The following is a 14,828-nucleotide window of genomic DNA, read 5'->3' as shown; positions in this document are numbered from 1 at the left end:
AAATATTATAAGGTACTATGATTGGTGGTTTGTTTTATTGCTTTTTATTTTTTATGATATTATTAATAATTGTCTTGGTTTTCACATTGTTCTCTCTCTTTGTACGTCTCTTGTCTGAAATCATAATGTCTCCTGCCTTTCTTCTTCTGACTTTTAGTCTGGATACAGTCACAAACGCTTGTTATTGCTAAGCCTAGTGGAGTCTTCCAGCCCTAAACTTTTGTAGATGTGCTCTCCTTCTTACTTCCTCCTTCCTTGGTTTCCATAACATCACTTTCTCCTGTTTTTCTGAACACTCCTTTTTAGTCTCACTCATGCATAGACCTCTATTCATCTTCCCTTAAGTGTGTGTTCCTTAAGATTCTATCTGGGGGTTCCTGGGTGGCTCAATCAGTTGAGCGTCTGACTCTTGACTTTGGTTCAGGTCATGCTCTCATGGTTCCTGGGTTCAAGCCCCACACTGGGTTCTGTGCTGACAGCATGGAGTCTGCTTGGGATGCTCTCTCTCTCTCTCTCTCTGTCTCTGCCCCTCCCCTGCTCATGTACGCTCTGTCTCTCAAAATAAACAAATAAATAAACTTAAAAAAAAAAAAAGAATCTATCTGTAATATGATTCTTACCCAGAAGAATCTCTTTAGGTAATATCTGCCATGGCCATGAGTGACTTCTGTTATCTGTTCCTTCTTACAGAACTTTCTTCTACATATATCTGGCCATTGAACATACAGATAGACTATGAAGACATTTGTCTTGCTTGCACACCTGTTCAGGGTCCCACTCTCTTCTTGTGACATCTGCATATGAATTATGTGGAGGCTTTGGTATCTGTCTATAGTTCTTCACCCTACCCTGCTCCTATTCACACAGACACACCACTTCCTTACCCTTTACTGTTCCCTTCACACACATACACACACACACACACACACACACACACACACACACACACTCTCAATCTCTCTCTTTCTCTCTCTTTCTCTCTCTTTCTCTCTCTTTCTTGCTCTCCCTTTTCTGACCTTTCTCCTCTCAAACATGTGCACTGCCACTCTCCATTTTTATTGGCGAGAAGGCTAAAAATTGTCTCCTGCCCATTGTCTCTTCATGTAGGTAAAGTGAGGAGATGGGATGTTGGGCCAATTGTCAGATCCTAGAGAAAACAGAGTATTTTACTAATTTAGTATGCTTCATTTATACTTGATAGTAACTATTTTAATAGATCATCCATTTTAAAGCGTGTTAATCCTTGAAATGTTTAAAAATGATCACTTGTTAGTGCATATTCATTTAGTCTCTTCTGCCTTGTTACTTTCAGATTTAAAGTCATGAATGGGATTGTAATATGAATTTTATTACTTTCAGAATTAAAACTACACATTTAGGATTGTAGTGTGAATTTGCAGGTGGAGATCTTGTCCAAACAAGAAAGAAAAAACGCAATTAAACGTTCTCCTGTCCACTCTTTTGCTATATGCGATTCGGACCATGAGTCTGAGCTTACATTCCTAAAAGCTACAGGTGTCCATCAGATCATTCAGAGAGAGCACTCAGATTGAGAAGACAGAGACATCGAGCCTATGAAAGAAGAGCCCCCAAAGGAGCCCTAAAAGGGAGCACAGAGAACTTGTCAGTATGTGATTCTAGAGAGTGGTTCAGGACTTTTATTTGTAAAAAGTGCAAAGGTGATATTCCACCAGGTCTCAAGGTTTTTCACCATCATTGTCATTGATGATGGTGATGGTAGCCCTTTGTTTTTTGTTATTATTTCGTTGTTCTTGGCTTACCCGTTTGTTCTGTGCATTTTTTAAGGTCCTTAAAATTCTGGTCAGGGCAGTGCTTGATGGGATGACTGATCGAAGTGGAGATGTTGCAACTGACCTCAAAGGAAAGCTGCGGGAGTTACTTGGCAGAGTGACTTCAAGAGTGACAAATGATGGAGAAATCTGGAGGCTGTATGCCCAACTGTATGGAAATGGGCAGAGTGAAAAGCCTGATGAAAATGAAAAGGTCAGTCCTCTTCCAGTCCTCCTGGGTGCTTGCCTTTTGCTTGAATTACATGTGGGGCATCTGCTTTGATGGTTGGAGGCAGAGATAAATAGCTTGAAGGGGAAGATGGATATGCTCAGGTCTTCTGTCTTGATTCAGAATCTTTAACATAAGCACTTGGAATTGCGGGCAGGTTAAGACTCGTAAGAATTCATCTTTTCTCTTTTCATGGGTTTTTCTCACACGGTTCTCTGCTTCCTGCAAAAGGCTCTGTCTGACCTGCTCCCCTGCTGAGCTGCCTCAAGTAGCTGTCCACAGTATATACCCTGCAGCCCTTGCCCCAGGCCCCTTGCTGAAGACTTGGGTAGATGGGGCTCAAGGACAGAAAAGCGTTCAGATCTGAGACGGGGGCCATGGAAGGGAAGAAGAAAAAGGAACCAGATAAGAATATCAGAGGCGAGCTTTAAGTCTAAATATAAAATGCTTTACAAAGGTCGCCCGGCCCCTTTCTCGAAAGTGCATTAGAACACCAGTTACACTCAAGTAATGCCTTTGGCTTAAGGGAGCCCCCAGGGTTTCCAAGGTTGAAATAATTGTTTTCTGTTCTTTTCAAAACATCCACAACAAATCAAATGTACTCCTTGCGTGAGTTTGGAATTTGCTGCAGTACAGCTAATCTGTGGGATGGTTAGCCGTCTCTCCTCCCTCCGTCCACCCAGCTGGCTTCTGCCATTGCCTGTCTGCCCAGAGAACACATACTTACATGCACGCATGCACACACTCCCACCTGCCATCCTTCCATTTCTTCTTGAATTATGAGGCCTTGCATATGTGGAATCAAGGGTAGTCTGAAGTCTCTCATCTGTGACTTTTCCCTCAAGATTCTGCAGGGATGGAGCTGTGAAAGTGTCTTAAACTTCTGTGAGTACACACACCTTTGAGTAATCCCATAGTTGTGCCCGGGTTCATGCCTTGTTTTCCAAACGGGGCTCGTAAGCTGATGGCTACCGATGCTGAGGAAAGGTATGCAAGCTTCTTCTAGATTTCCAAACCTGGCATTTCTGTTTTTCTCTTTGGAGGGAAATGTCTCTATCAGATACATCCCTTTGATTGCTTTTAATTGCTTATTGCTGTCGGGTGTGCATCTGTACCCCTTCTTTGATGAGAATAGTAAAGGCTGTGCTGCGTGACACAAACGCTCGTTTTTCAAGTTGGAATTAGTTCCATATGACTTCCAGGAAGTCGAGTTTGAAATGTGAATTACACTTGTTATTCTGAACGTTGTTCTTTCTCTGTCCTCAGGCATTCCAGTATCTCTCCAAGGCATACAAGTGCGACACACAGTCCAGTTGTTGGGAGAAAGATATGACATCATTTAAGGAAGTGGTTCAGAACGCCTTAGGCCTCGCACATGGTATTTGATGTAATGTTCGGATATCCCTGCCATGCTTTAATGTATTTTTACTGAAAAAAGTATTTGTCAGAAGTGAAGTTCCATTACACATCATTTCAGATTATTTCATTGTGTTGAAATTGTTGTATTTGATTCAGCAGATCTTTATAAGACTAACTACCGTGTAGTAAGCACTTTGGAGTAATCTGAACAAATATAGGATAGAGCGGTCTGCGGGATAGAGGCTTGAATGCCGTCTGAGTGACAGGTGTTAGGAGCTTTCGGTACATGAAGTATCTTCACAACTGTAGCCAACCTTCACGGCATATAGAGTCTACTTGTGGTTATCATGTAGTGGTAGGGAAATCTGTTAACATTTGCTGACTCCTTTATAAATGAAAATATTTATTATCAGAAATACGTAGATTCCTGGAGTGCATAGCAACATACAAAAAGCTATGGCTTATACAAAAGAAACAAAAAATATCCTGTCCCTGCCTTTGGGAGATTTAGTGGGTGATATTTGAAGGGAGGGATAACCTTACATATAAAGTTGTATGCCTGTTGGGCAAATATATTCCAGATAAAGGTTCCTTTTAATTATTTGCATAAAGAGAAATATACCAGATAAGTTAATAATACATTTCTATATTTATATTTGAACATGGGTGTGTGAGGCCCTGGAAAGGGAGTTCAAATAAAATAATGAAGCTACAGTGCTAAGAACTGGATCACAGGGACTATGATCCTATCCTAAAGTCTTCCTCCAACTTCTCCTGCAACTATTAATTACAGTAACTGGGGAGCCAACAAGGGACCATAAAAAGGGTAGGTAGACCCTTGAAACCAGGGAGACTTAAACTCCAGGACCAGCTCCACCACAAAGTTGCTAGGTGACGTTGGGTAAATGACTTCTCTCTGAGCCGTAGTTCCCTCATCAGTACAATGGGGGTAATACCTACCTCTGATTGTTAGGAAGTAAATGAAAACATATTCAAAAACTTAACAGTATCCTACACATGGTTTAAATGTTAATCCCTTACGTTCTCACCTCAGCCCTGTTCCTCTGGGGTAGAGGATCTGAGCTGTATGATAAGGCATGCAGAACTAAAAAGAGAAAAATGAAGAACAAAAATAGCATTTAATATGTCTCTAAAGAAGTCACAGAACATTCAAACAGCTTAGAAATGGGTTTAGTAGATAATAATTCTACTTCTGGTCTTTGATATCCTTGACAAAAGGGATATAAATATCCAGTTTTCTGGGCTGCCTACCGCTTGGCAGATCCAGTAGACGTGCTGATCTCTGTCTCGCTGAAGTTCAGAGTAGATAAGGTGGAGGTCATTGCTGGGAGACCCATGGAATGTGGCTACAGTTCATGTGGCTTGTGTTGGCCATGGTGGGTGGGCTTAGATGGAGTTCAGTTCTTGTGCCTTTGACCTCTGTGGATATAGTACCAGGTTTGGGAACCCCCATAGCCACGTGTATTATGTACATAATTATAGCAAGGTGCAATCTCCTTGGAAGAATTTATCTTATCTACTTCAACCCTAAACATTTCTGTGAACAGCTAGCTTTGTAACAGTTAAAGCCAAGGTATTTTCTGTAATCACTAAGTGTTGCTATTGAACCTGTCAAGTATAAATGCACAGGTTAAAGAAATAAGTGCTGCAGTAAAAAATCTTCATTTACTTCTTAAAGTTGGTTTGAAACTATTTTGGACACTGTTTTTTCATCAGGGCAATACTGGGAGAAAAACAAGTGTTTATTCTTTTAAGTTCCCTTTGACTTTAATGATTTAGGTGTTGGTGCTCTGACAACATTTTAAGCATATTTTAGTGGATGCTCGGGTTTAGTTTCTGGTGATATTTTAGATTGATAAAGATAAATGTTTGCCTTTTCTTGTTGCTTTTTTTTTTTAATTAAAAAAATATTTTTTAATGTTTATTTTATTTTGTAAGAGAGAGAGAGAGACAGAATGCGAGCAGGAGAGGTACAGAGAGAGAGGGAGACACAGAATCCGAAGCAGGCTCCAGGCTCTGAGCTGTCAGCACAGAGCCCAACATGGGGCTCGAACTCACGGACTGTGAGATCATGACCTGAACCGAAGTCGGACGCTTAACCGACTGAGCCACCCAGGCGCCCCTCCTGTTGCTTTTGTATACCAATGCTCAGCTGAGGAATGAACTGGATTTCTATTCTATTCTGTTGCCCACCTTGCTCAGTTCTGAAAAGGCAATGTAACATTAAAAAAAAAAAATCTCCCCACAATTACTCCTTTGAGTTGCTGTTTGTAAGAGTAGCTATGTACTTCAAAAGGCCGGAGAAGACATTACAGTGTCTACATAGGGTTTGAGACCTTTGAATAACAACGTTGTCATTTTGTGCCCCTTTGTATTGTTTGGGGGCTATTCATTTATAGCCTCCACTCTTCTGTTTTCTGGGAAAGGGTGCACAAAAGCTGGTTCTTTCTTTGCCATCCAGGAACTTTTAAAATAATAGTTATGGGGGCGCCTGGGTGGCTCAGTTGGTTAAGTGACCGACTTCGGCTCAGGTCATGATCTTGCAGTTTGTGAGTTCAAGCCCCGCGTCGGGTTCTGTGCTGACAGCTCAGAGCCTGGAGCCTGTTTCAGATTCTGTGTCTCCCCCTGTCTCTACCCCTCTCCTGCTCATGCTCTGTGTCTCTCTGTCTCTCAATAATAAATAAACGTTTAAAAAAATAAAATAAAATAAAATAAAATAAAAGTTATGCATTTTAACTGCAGACTACCTGGAGGAAGCACTGCTGTCTTGGATTTGCTGATAATTTGAAATAGCAGTTTATTTCTCTCTTTTTCTGGAGCTCTATCTTTATCTCTAGTGCCTTTTGGAAGTGGGATTGAGGAAGGGGTCTAATAGTGTTTGTCTTTTTGATCTACTTTTGTGTTTTTGTTGTTGTTGTTTATTTGTTTTGTTTTTCAGAATTAAAATAAGGATTTAAAAAAGAATCACAGGGGCGCCTGGGTGGCTAGGTCGGTTAAGTGTCTGACTCTTGATGTCTGCTCAAGTCATGATCTCACAGTTGTGAGATCAAGCCCTGCACTGGGGCTCTGCTCTGGGTGTGGAGCCTTCTGAAGATTCTCTCTCTCTCTCCTTCTACCTTTCCCCCCTCGAGCTATCTCTCTCTCTCTCTCTCTCTCTCCCTCTCCCTCTCAACAACAACAACAATAACAAAAAGAATCATAGCTATTTCTGATCCGTTCCTAGGTATTTAACAGCCCACATACCTCAGCTATGGTAGTCAAATTTTCTTCTACTGAGGGACACAGACATAATCTTCACTATCTATCTTCAGGTTAACTGTGCCCTTTGAAGATGAGGTGAACATTGTTGATTACCATGCATTCTTTCAACCCTTAGCTGAGAAATGTCAAAGTCTAAGTATTATTTTGAAATGAGAATGTCACATTTGGTTCTCACCAACCATGGAAGATATTAATTAATGATAAAACAGTTTTTGCCAGGCACAGGCAGTCTCCACCAAACGACCAGAGTTCGCATTCAAGAAAGACGTCTATTTCCAATCCTGGTCTAAGATCTAGGATACTAAGTAGACTTGCACTGTTGTACTGGTTAGCGTAGTTTTTTTAAATTTTTTTTTTTTCTTTCAACGTTTTTATTTAATTTTGGGACAGAGAGAGACAGAGCATGAACGGGGGAGGGGCAGAGAGAGAGGGAGACACAGAATCGGAAACAGGCTCCAGGCTCTGAGCCATCAGCCCAGAGCCCGACGCGGGGCTCGAACTCACGGACCGCAAGATCGTGACCTGGCTGAAGTCGGATGCTTAACCGACTGCGCCACCCAGGCGCCCCAGGTTAGCGTAGTTTTAAAACTGGATCTGGTTATGGGTCTGCATATAGCAAGCATAATTTAGAAGAACAAACACAAGAACAAACCAGTGGAGAGATATCAGGTGCTGTATTTTTACAGAGCTCTTTACTGGTTCTTATAAGGCATGAATAGCCAGGCCTTCTGCTAGTGAGGGTTATGCTTTCTTGGTAATTTCACATTTTAGGAAGAAACGGGCTCCCCGGCTCACTGGAGGCAGAGTGGGGGCACATGGGCAACTCTGTTCTCTCCCTGCCCTTGCTGATGTCAAGTGCAACCCGAGATCCCCATTGCGGTCACCTCCCTGAATGCAAGCATATAGGTTGTGGAAATCACTCCTTCCAGAATGGTGATGGAAACCCTGAGTATGAAAAGGAGGTTAGGATTGAGCTGTCAGCACCTGTCATGTCGCTTCACTAGGCCGGTGTCATTGGCCACTGTGAGTCCCTTTTAAGGACTTGGTGCCCCGGGAAGCTACACTATGATCTGCCACATCTGGTTTTGCCCTCTGTGGACACCTTGTGTTCAGTTAGATTTTGTCTCTTTTTGCCTGGTTTCATTAGTGTATGTCTGTATATGTTGTGTGTGTGTGTGTATCTGTGTTTAGGGTCTCTTCCTGATGATTTGTAACGTACCAAAAATCACCTATTTTCCTCAAAATTCTCCTTTTAGCAGTAAGTGCTAAGAAAGATAATGAGAATTGTGCACATAATTATTGTCCTTTTACCAAAATAAAGACTCTCCATGTAGAAATATTTGTAGAGTCTGTACTATAAAATCCTAATTAAGCAATTGTTTTTTGTACTTGTAAATTATCGTGACCGGTATTTAATGCATGTTTTCTCCGATGTGTATTTTTCAGTGGCTATGAAACACAGTCAACACAAGTCCAGCCCGCAAGAGGCAGTACAGGTGCTCTCCTCAGTTCGACTCAATTTACAGGGCTTGGTATCTAAAGCAAAGGTAAGAGTGAAATGTCATTTCGTTTGAAGTGTCACAGGAAGAAGGTGTTAGTATGACCTGACTGCTCTGAAGTCGTCTTTTACACTGGGAGTAATTTTAGGCCCACGTGACATTTCAGATATCAGCCCCCAAGTGGTCCGTTGTCCTGGTGGCAGCATCATCAGCCTAATGGCTCAACTACCCTTCTTGGGTAACTCAGGAGTCTTTGAAATTAATATTTATAATCCAGCCCCACTGCATTCTTCAAGTTAAAGTAAAGCAATGCTCTTTTTTTTTTTTTTTAATTTTTTAAACATATTATTTATTTTTGAGAGGCAGAGAGAGCGTGAGCAGGGGAGTGGCAGAGACAGAGGGAGACACAGAATCCGAAGCTGGCTCCAGGCTCTGAGCTGTCAGCACAGAGCCTGATGCGGGGCTTGAACTCACGGAGTGCGAGATCGTGACCTGAGCCAAAGTCAGACAGACGCTTACCTGACTGAGCCACCCAGGTGCCCCAAAGCCATGCTCTTTTACTTACCGTCGCTTTCCCCAAAGTGTGGCACATACGTTACTGATAGCACTTGGCTAAAGGTTTTTTTGTTTTTGTCTTTTTAAAAAATATTTATTTATTTTTGAGAGAGAGGAAGGGGAGGGACAGAGAGAGAAGGAGACAGAGGATCCACAGTAGGCTCTGGATCAAAGCAGAGCCCAATGTGGGGCTTGAACTCATGAACCATGAGATTATGGCCTGAGCTGAAGTCAGATGCTCAACCAACTGAGACACCCAGGCACCCTAATTTTTTTTTTAATTAAAAAGAAATTTTTTTTAATGTTTATTTATTTTTGAGAGAGAAAGAGCATGAGTGCCTAAACTTTTGATTTTAGTGTATATTTATTTCAGTGCATGCTAGAAAAAGTATAACTAGCACATCAAACCTACATTTTCATGAATATTATTGCTTATTTTTCATTTACAGTAGTATAATGTTTCCTTTAAAAAAAGACTTTTATTTAAATTTAAAAAGTTCAGGGCACCTGGGTGGTTCAGTCGGTTAAGCATCCGACTTTGGCTCAGGTCATGATTTCAGTTAGTGGATTCGATCCCTGCGTCAGGCTCTGTGCTGACAGCTCAGAGCCTGGAGCCTGATTCTGTATCTCCCTCTCCTTCTGCTCCTTTCCCATTCATGCTCTCTCTCTTTCTCTCTCAAAAATAAATAAACATTAGGGGCGCCTGGGTGGCGCAGTCGGTTAAGCGTCCGACTTCAGCCAGGTCACGATCTCGCGGTCCGGGAGTTCGAGCCCCGCGTCAGGCTCTGGGCTGATGGCTCAGAGCCTGGAGCCTGCTTCCGATTCTGTGTCTCCCTCTCTCTCTGCCCCTCCCCCGTTCATGCTCTCTCTCTCTCTGTCCCAAAAGTAAATAAAAGTTGAAAAAAAAAAAAATTAAAAAAAAAAAAAATAAAATAAATAAATAAACATTAAAAAAATTATTTGTTTAATTAAAAAAATTTAACTTTAAAAGTTGAGTTAGAGACAAATATTAAGGAGGTAGTGTATGGATTTCACATTGTTAACTTAGGTGGGTGACTCAGGTTTGACAACTAAAACATATAAAATCTACAAACGCCACCTTATAAATGAGCACTTGGATGGAGACACTGAAGAGTCCCCGAGACAACTGGTTTGAAGCCTGGACTCTGAGTCTCTACCTGTGGCAGGTCAGGCATGGGGCGGAGCCTGGGAAATCTGCATAGCCAGGTGTGGATTATACTTTTGGAAGCAAAATTTATTTTTTTTTAATTTTTTTTTAACGTTTATTTATTTTTGAGACAGAGAGAGACAGAGCATGAACGGGGGAGGGTCAGAGAGAGAGGGAGACACAGAATCTGAAACAGGCTCCAGGCTCTGAGCAGTCAGCACAGAGCCCGATGCGGGGCTCGAACTCACATACCGCGAGATCGTGACCTGAGCCGAAGTCGGACGCTTAACCGACTGAGCCACCCAGGCGCCCCTGGAAGCAAAATTTAAAGGCATATAACTTGTAACACAATTCAGTGCTTTCTCTTCTCATTTTTTTTAAAATGTTTATTCTTGAAAGAGAGAAAGAGAGCGTGAGCGAGAGCGAAACAGAGAGAGAGGGAGACACAGAATCCGAAGCAGGCTCCAGGCTCTGAGTTGTCAGCACAGAGCCCAACGGGGCGCTCAAACTCGTGAACCACGAGCTCATGACCTGAGTCAAAGTCAGACCCTTAACTGACTGAGCCACCCAGGCACCCCTCTCTTCTCATTTTTAGTCATCTTCACTTTTTAATCGTGGTTTGCAAACGAATCCTAACGCTTCTGAGAGTGAGTCTGTGTGTGGCAAGTGAAAGTCACTTCTGGACACGTGTAAAACCCTTCCCAGAGTTTGCATGCCTTTTTATCAATTGTTTGATATTTTCAGATGAGGACATCGTTTTTGCCTATTTAGGTTAACTTGCTTTACTATCCTTTTAGTCTGCAAGCTGGAACCAAGTTCCTATAATCTACCAGGAGGAACCGTACTCCCACCCATCTTGGTGGCATAACTTCAGTTTTGTGTCTTTCAGAAAGCAGCATGAGCTCTCAAAAAAAGTCAGGGTAGTAAGCTTTCCTGTGACTTTCCTTCTCAGATCAGGAGCGTGGTTTCCTAGTTGGGTTAGATCACTTACCTACCCGTGATTATTTCCTCAGGATACACTCTACTAGTTCCCTTCTCTCTGTGCAAAGCTTTTTCTTATGAGTTATTAATTGCATATAAATCTATACTTACATACTTAAATAGTCTTGTCTGTGCAGAGACTGCCTATCCTCCTGTATTGTGGAAGATGCCCAAACATTGAAGATAAGGCCTCAGATGGGGCATCTGGGTGGCTCGGTTTGTTAAGAGTCTGACTTCAGCTCAGGTCATGATCTCGCAGACCCTGAGTTCGAGCCCCACATTGGACTGTCTGCTGTCAGCACAGAGCCCACTTTGGATCCTTGTCCCGCTGTCTCTCTGCCCCTCTCCTGCTCACGTCCTCTCTCGCTCCCTCAAAATAAATAAAACATTAAAAAAGAAAAGAAAAGAAAAGAAGGACTCAGAGCATCATCTATGTTTAGATTCTGTTCTCATTAGATCCTAAGGGGTTATCCAAAAATGGGAAAAAATTGCCTCCCAACACCTCCTTTGAAGCACATTTTTTTGCTATAAAATTTGGGAGTCTCTGGTTTTATAGTAGATCAGATGCCCTTCGTATTTTTTTCTTTTTTTAACAAATTGGTTTGCAAAGCTGAATTGCAGTCCCAAAAACACTTTTTGAGAGCACCTTAAATAGCGAAAGTGGAATAGGATAGCTCAGTTAAATAGCATGCAGTAAGCTTGGCTCGTACCAGTCTCTGATCTTTTCTTGCCAGGCCAGGGACTTCATAGAAATAAAAGCTCCGAGAACCTAGAGACTCACCTGATCTCGTCCCATCTGTGCTCCCCCAGGATGGAGCAACTCTCCACCCCTTAGCACACTGTCACTGTGCAGATTTGCTCCAGAGGGCATGGAGCTGTTGGGGGAAATGCTGGACAGCCTGGACACAGAACAGATTTTATCACTTACGTGCTTAGGGATCCTCAGCAAATAATTCATTCTTTCTAAGCCTCAATTTCTATCTGCTTCCTCCTGAGTTCATAGGGGAGTGATGCAGATTCATGATGATTTGCAAGCACTGTAATTCTTAGTAAAAATCAAATGTGCTGTGTGAGTCCAGGTTATTTTCCTAAAAGGTGTTTTCTCTATCAATCACATTGCAACGTTCTTACGTCAGTTATGAAATGCTGTACACAATGTGACTACACGGTAATGTGACAAATCTTTACTAAACATTTACGAAGTCCTGCATTTGAGTGAATGCTCTCGGCTCCAAAAATCACTGTGTGAAACTCTAAGCTTGTCCCAGTGATGATACTATCCCTCAAAACATCTTTGGGACTCCCTCTTTAGAATTCTGTCAGAACATTTGTCATGTGATATATGGTAGTGATAGTAAATAGTCCCACAGTCACGGTAAATTTACTTTTTGTAAACAGGTCAGCTAGTCAAGTCTGATGAAGAAGGTAGATAGTGTGCTGGGGCGTCTGGGTGGCTCATTTGGTTAAGCGTCTGACTCGTGGGTTCGTGGGTTCAAGCCCCATGTCTGTCTCTGCACTGGCAGTGCAGAGTCTGTTTGGGATTCTCTCTCTCTCTCTCTCCCTCTCTTTCTGCCCTTCTTCCTGCTCTCTCTCTCTCTCTCTCTCTCTCTCTCAAAATAATAATAATAAAAAAAGATAGTATGCTGAGTAAATTACATTTCTGATCAGCGCGCGCACACACACACACACACACACACACACACACACACAGTGGTCATAAAATCCCAAAGCTAATTTTTTTAGGTGCCTGTCTTGCCTCAGCAGGCAGTTCCTAACAGAGGCTTTCCAAAATGTCTTAGCCACGATGGCATCCACCTATGTTGCAATATACCTCCCAAGGCAATTCCTTTTATAGGAGGAGAGAGCACATTTATTTTTATTTTAATATGCTGGGATTCTTTGCTTTTACCAAATCTTGATAATCTTTGTGACCCCTGAGTCCTATGCCATAATTAACTTTTAAATAACATAAAGGCAGGGGGGTGCCTGGGTGGCTCAGTTGGTTAAGTGTCTGACTTCGGCTGAGGTCATGTTCTCATAGTTCGTGGGTTTGAGCCCTGCCTCAGGCTCTGTGCTGACAGCTCAGTCTGGAGCCTGCTTCAGATTCTGTGTCACCCTCTCTCTCTGCTCACGCTCTGTCTCTCTCTCTCTTTGTCAAAAATAAATAAACATTAAAAAAATAACGTAAAGGGTATGATTTGTATGAACTTGAATATAAAATGTGTTTGTTTTGTTTGTATACACAATGAATAGATTTGTTTTGTTGAATGAAAAATCCAGAAACCATCCTGTGACATCGGAATGAATAACCGATATTCAGGGCAGCCGTTCTGAAGAGCAGAGCTCATTTGAATTTACAGGTTCAGGCACGTTGTTTGATGCCTGGCTCAGTTTTGCAGCTTGTGCGTTTCCAGGATGGTGAACAGAACAAACCCTACCATTGCTGCCGTCATATGGTATTATTATATACAGGGAATTTGACTTCTCTGCTCTGTACCTATCTTAGTTTAAAGAGATTTGTCATTGTTTTGATAGTTCTCCTTTGTTCTTTATATTGCAGCAACTTTTCACAGATGCAGCGAGTGGAGAGATTTCCAGGGAGCTCGCTGATGAAATGGTAGCTATGGACGCCCTAGTAATTGAGCTACAAGGCCTTAGAAACAAGTTTCGAAATCAGTATTGACCATCCTGGGAACACTTTGTGGAAAAGGAGCTCTCACCTTCTGAGTTTCTCTCATACCTATGTATCTGAAACACAAGATACTGATTTTTTAAAATAAATTTCTCTTTTATGGCTAACATTTTTGTTTTGTGATTTTTCCAAATGTTTGAGCTTTCTCAAGTACGTTAAAAGTTCCCTGTTTCTTTAGGCTTAGTTACAGTTGAATTCAGCATCTTTATCATTCTTGAGGTGTTTCTGCACAAAGAGCAAACAAATTGTAGTTTTCTTTTTAGCATAGGGTTTATTCTCTCTCGGCCTAAAATGATATAGGTCATTGTTTGGAAAAACTTAGTCTATACCAGGAAGAAAATATCACACACTACAAATTTGTAGAATCGTTAGATCGGCTGCTTTATTATTCAGAAGTGGTAAAAGGGTAGATTGAGTGACAGAAACCTTTTTCCTTCTTGAGACTTCGTATTTGTGTCTGAAAAAATACAGACTTGGCTAAATTAGAAATGCGGGTATGGTTTAGCTTCGAAATCAAGAAAATGCAAGAAAAAAATGACATAACCCAAATTTTGATTCAACCATTAGCCACTAGTAACCAGGCAGACCCTTCTCCTTTTATATCCTGCGAGCCCTCGAGATGGTTGTTCAATAGGTTATTATGAGTGAAGACAGCCATAAATGGTGCCATGTTACAGAGATGCCAAAATAAAATGCTTTCTTAGCAATGTCTGTGGAAACAAATATTGAAGGCATTAGCTAAGTTTAATAATCTTACTACAAAAGTCGTAGTAAGGAATTCTCAGTCCTGGCGTGGGTTGCTGAATTTTGGGTCCCGTGCATCAGTCATCTGACCCTTGCTTTTATCTATGTTCTTATTTATAAAATGTGAATAATTACCACCCCTTCCTTCTTTGTTTCAGCTGTCGCAGGAAATTTAAAAATGCATACTCTGCAAATATAGGAATTCTGAAAAATTTTTTTTTTAATGTTTATTTATTTTTGAGAGGGAGAGAGAGCACAAGCAAGGCAGGGGCAGAGAGAGAGGGAGACACAGAATCCGAAGCAGGCTCCAGGCTCTGAGCTGTCAGCACAGAGCCCGACACGGGGCCCGAACCCATGAACTGTGAGATCGTGACCTGAGCTGAAGTCAGACGCTTAACCGACTGAGCCACCTAGGTGCCCCAGGAATTCTGAACATTTAAAAAAAGTCTTTTAAAACTTCCATCAATGAATTTTAGTTACAAATGGTTTCCTATGCTTCGTTTCCTTAACCACCTGCTTGTCTTTTCTA

General features: G+C 41.7%; 1 protein-coding gene across 1 annotated transcript in view; it reads left to right on the top strand.

Moving 5' to 3' along the window:
- Positions 1-13,662, top strand: part of TTC27 (tetratricopeptide repeat domain 27) — a 185,109-nt gene extending 171,447 nt beyond the window's left edge. The window contains exons 17-20 of the mRNA XM_043553218.1: positions 1,807-2,004; positions 3,286-3,397; positions 8,107-8,207; positions 13,424-13,662. Of these exons, the coding sequence (XP_043409153.1) occupies positions 1,807-2,004; positions 3,286-3,397; positions 8,107-8,207; positions 13,424-13,546 (534 nt within the window). The 3' untranslated portion in view covers positions 13,547-13,662. The remainder of the gene's footprint in view (positions 1-1,806; positions 2,005-3,285; positions 3,398-8,106; positions 8,208-13,423) is intronic.
- Positions 13,663-14,828: the final 1,166 nt, after the last annotated feature.

The sequence above is a fragment of the Prionailurus bengalensis genome, chromosome A3 (genome assembly GCF_016509475.1).
Source record: "Prionailurus bengalensis isolate Pbe53 chromosome A3, Fcat_Pben_1.1_paternal_pri, whole genome shotgun sequence".
In the NCBI taxonomy this organism is placed as follows: domain Eukaryota; kingdom Metazoa; phylum Chordata; class Mammalia; order Carnivora; family Felidae; genus Prionailurus; species Prionailurus bengalensis.
Note: the sequence above shows the minus strand (reverse complement) of the source record. Positions and strands in the feature narration are given on the sequence as shown.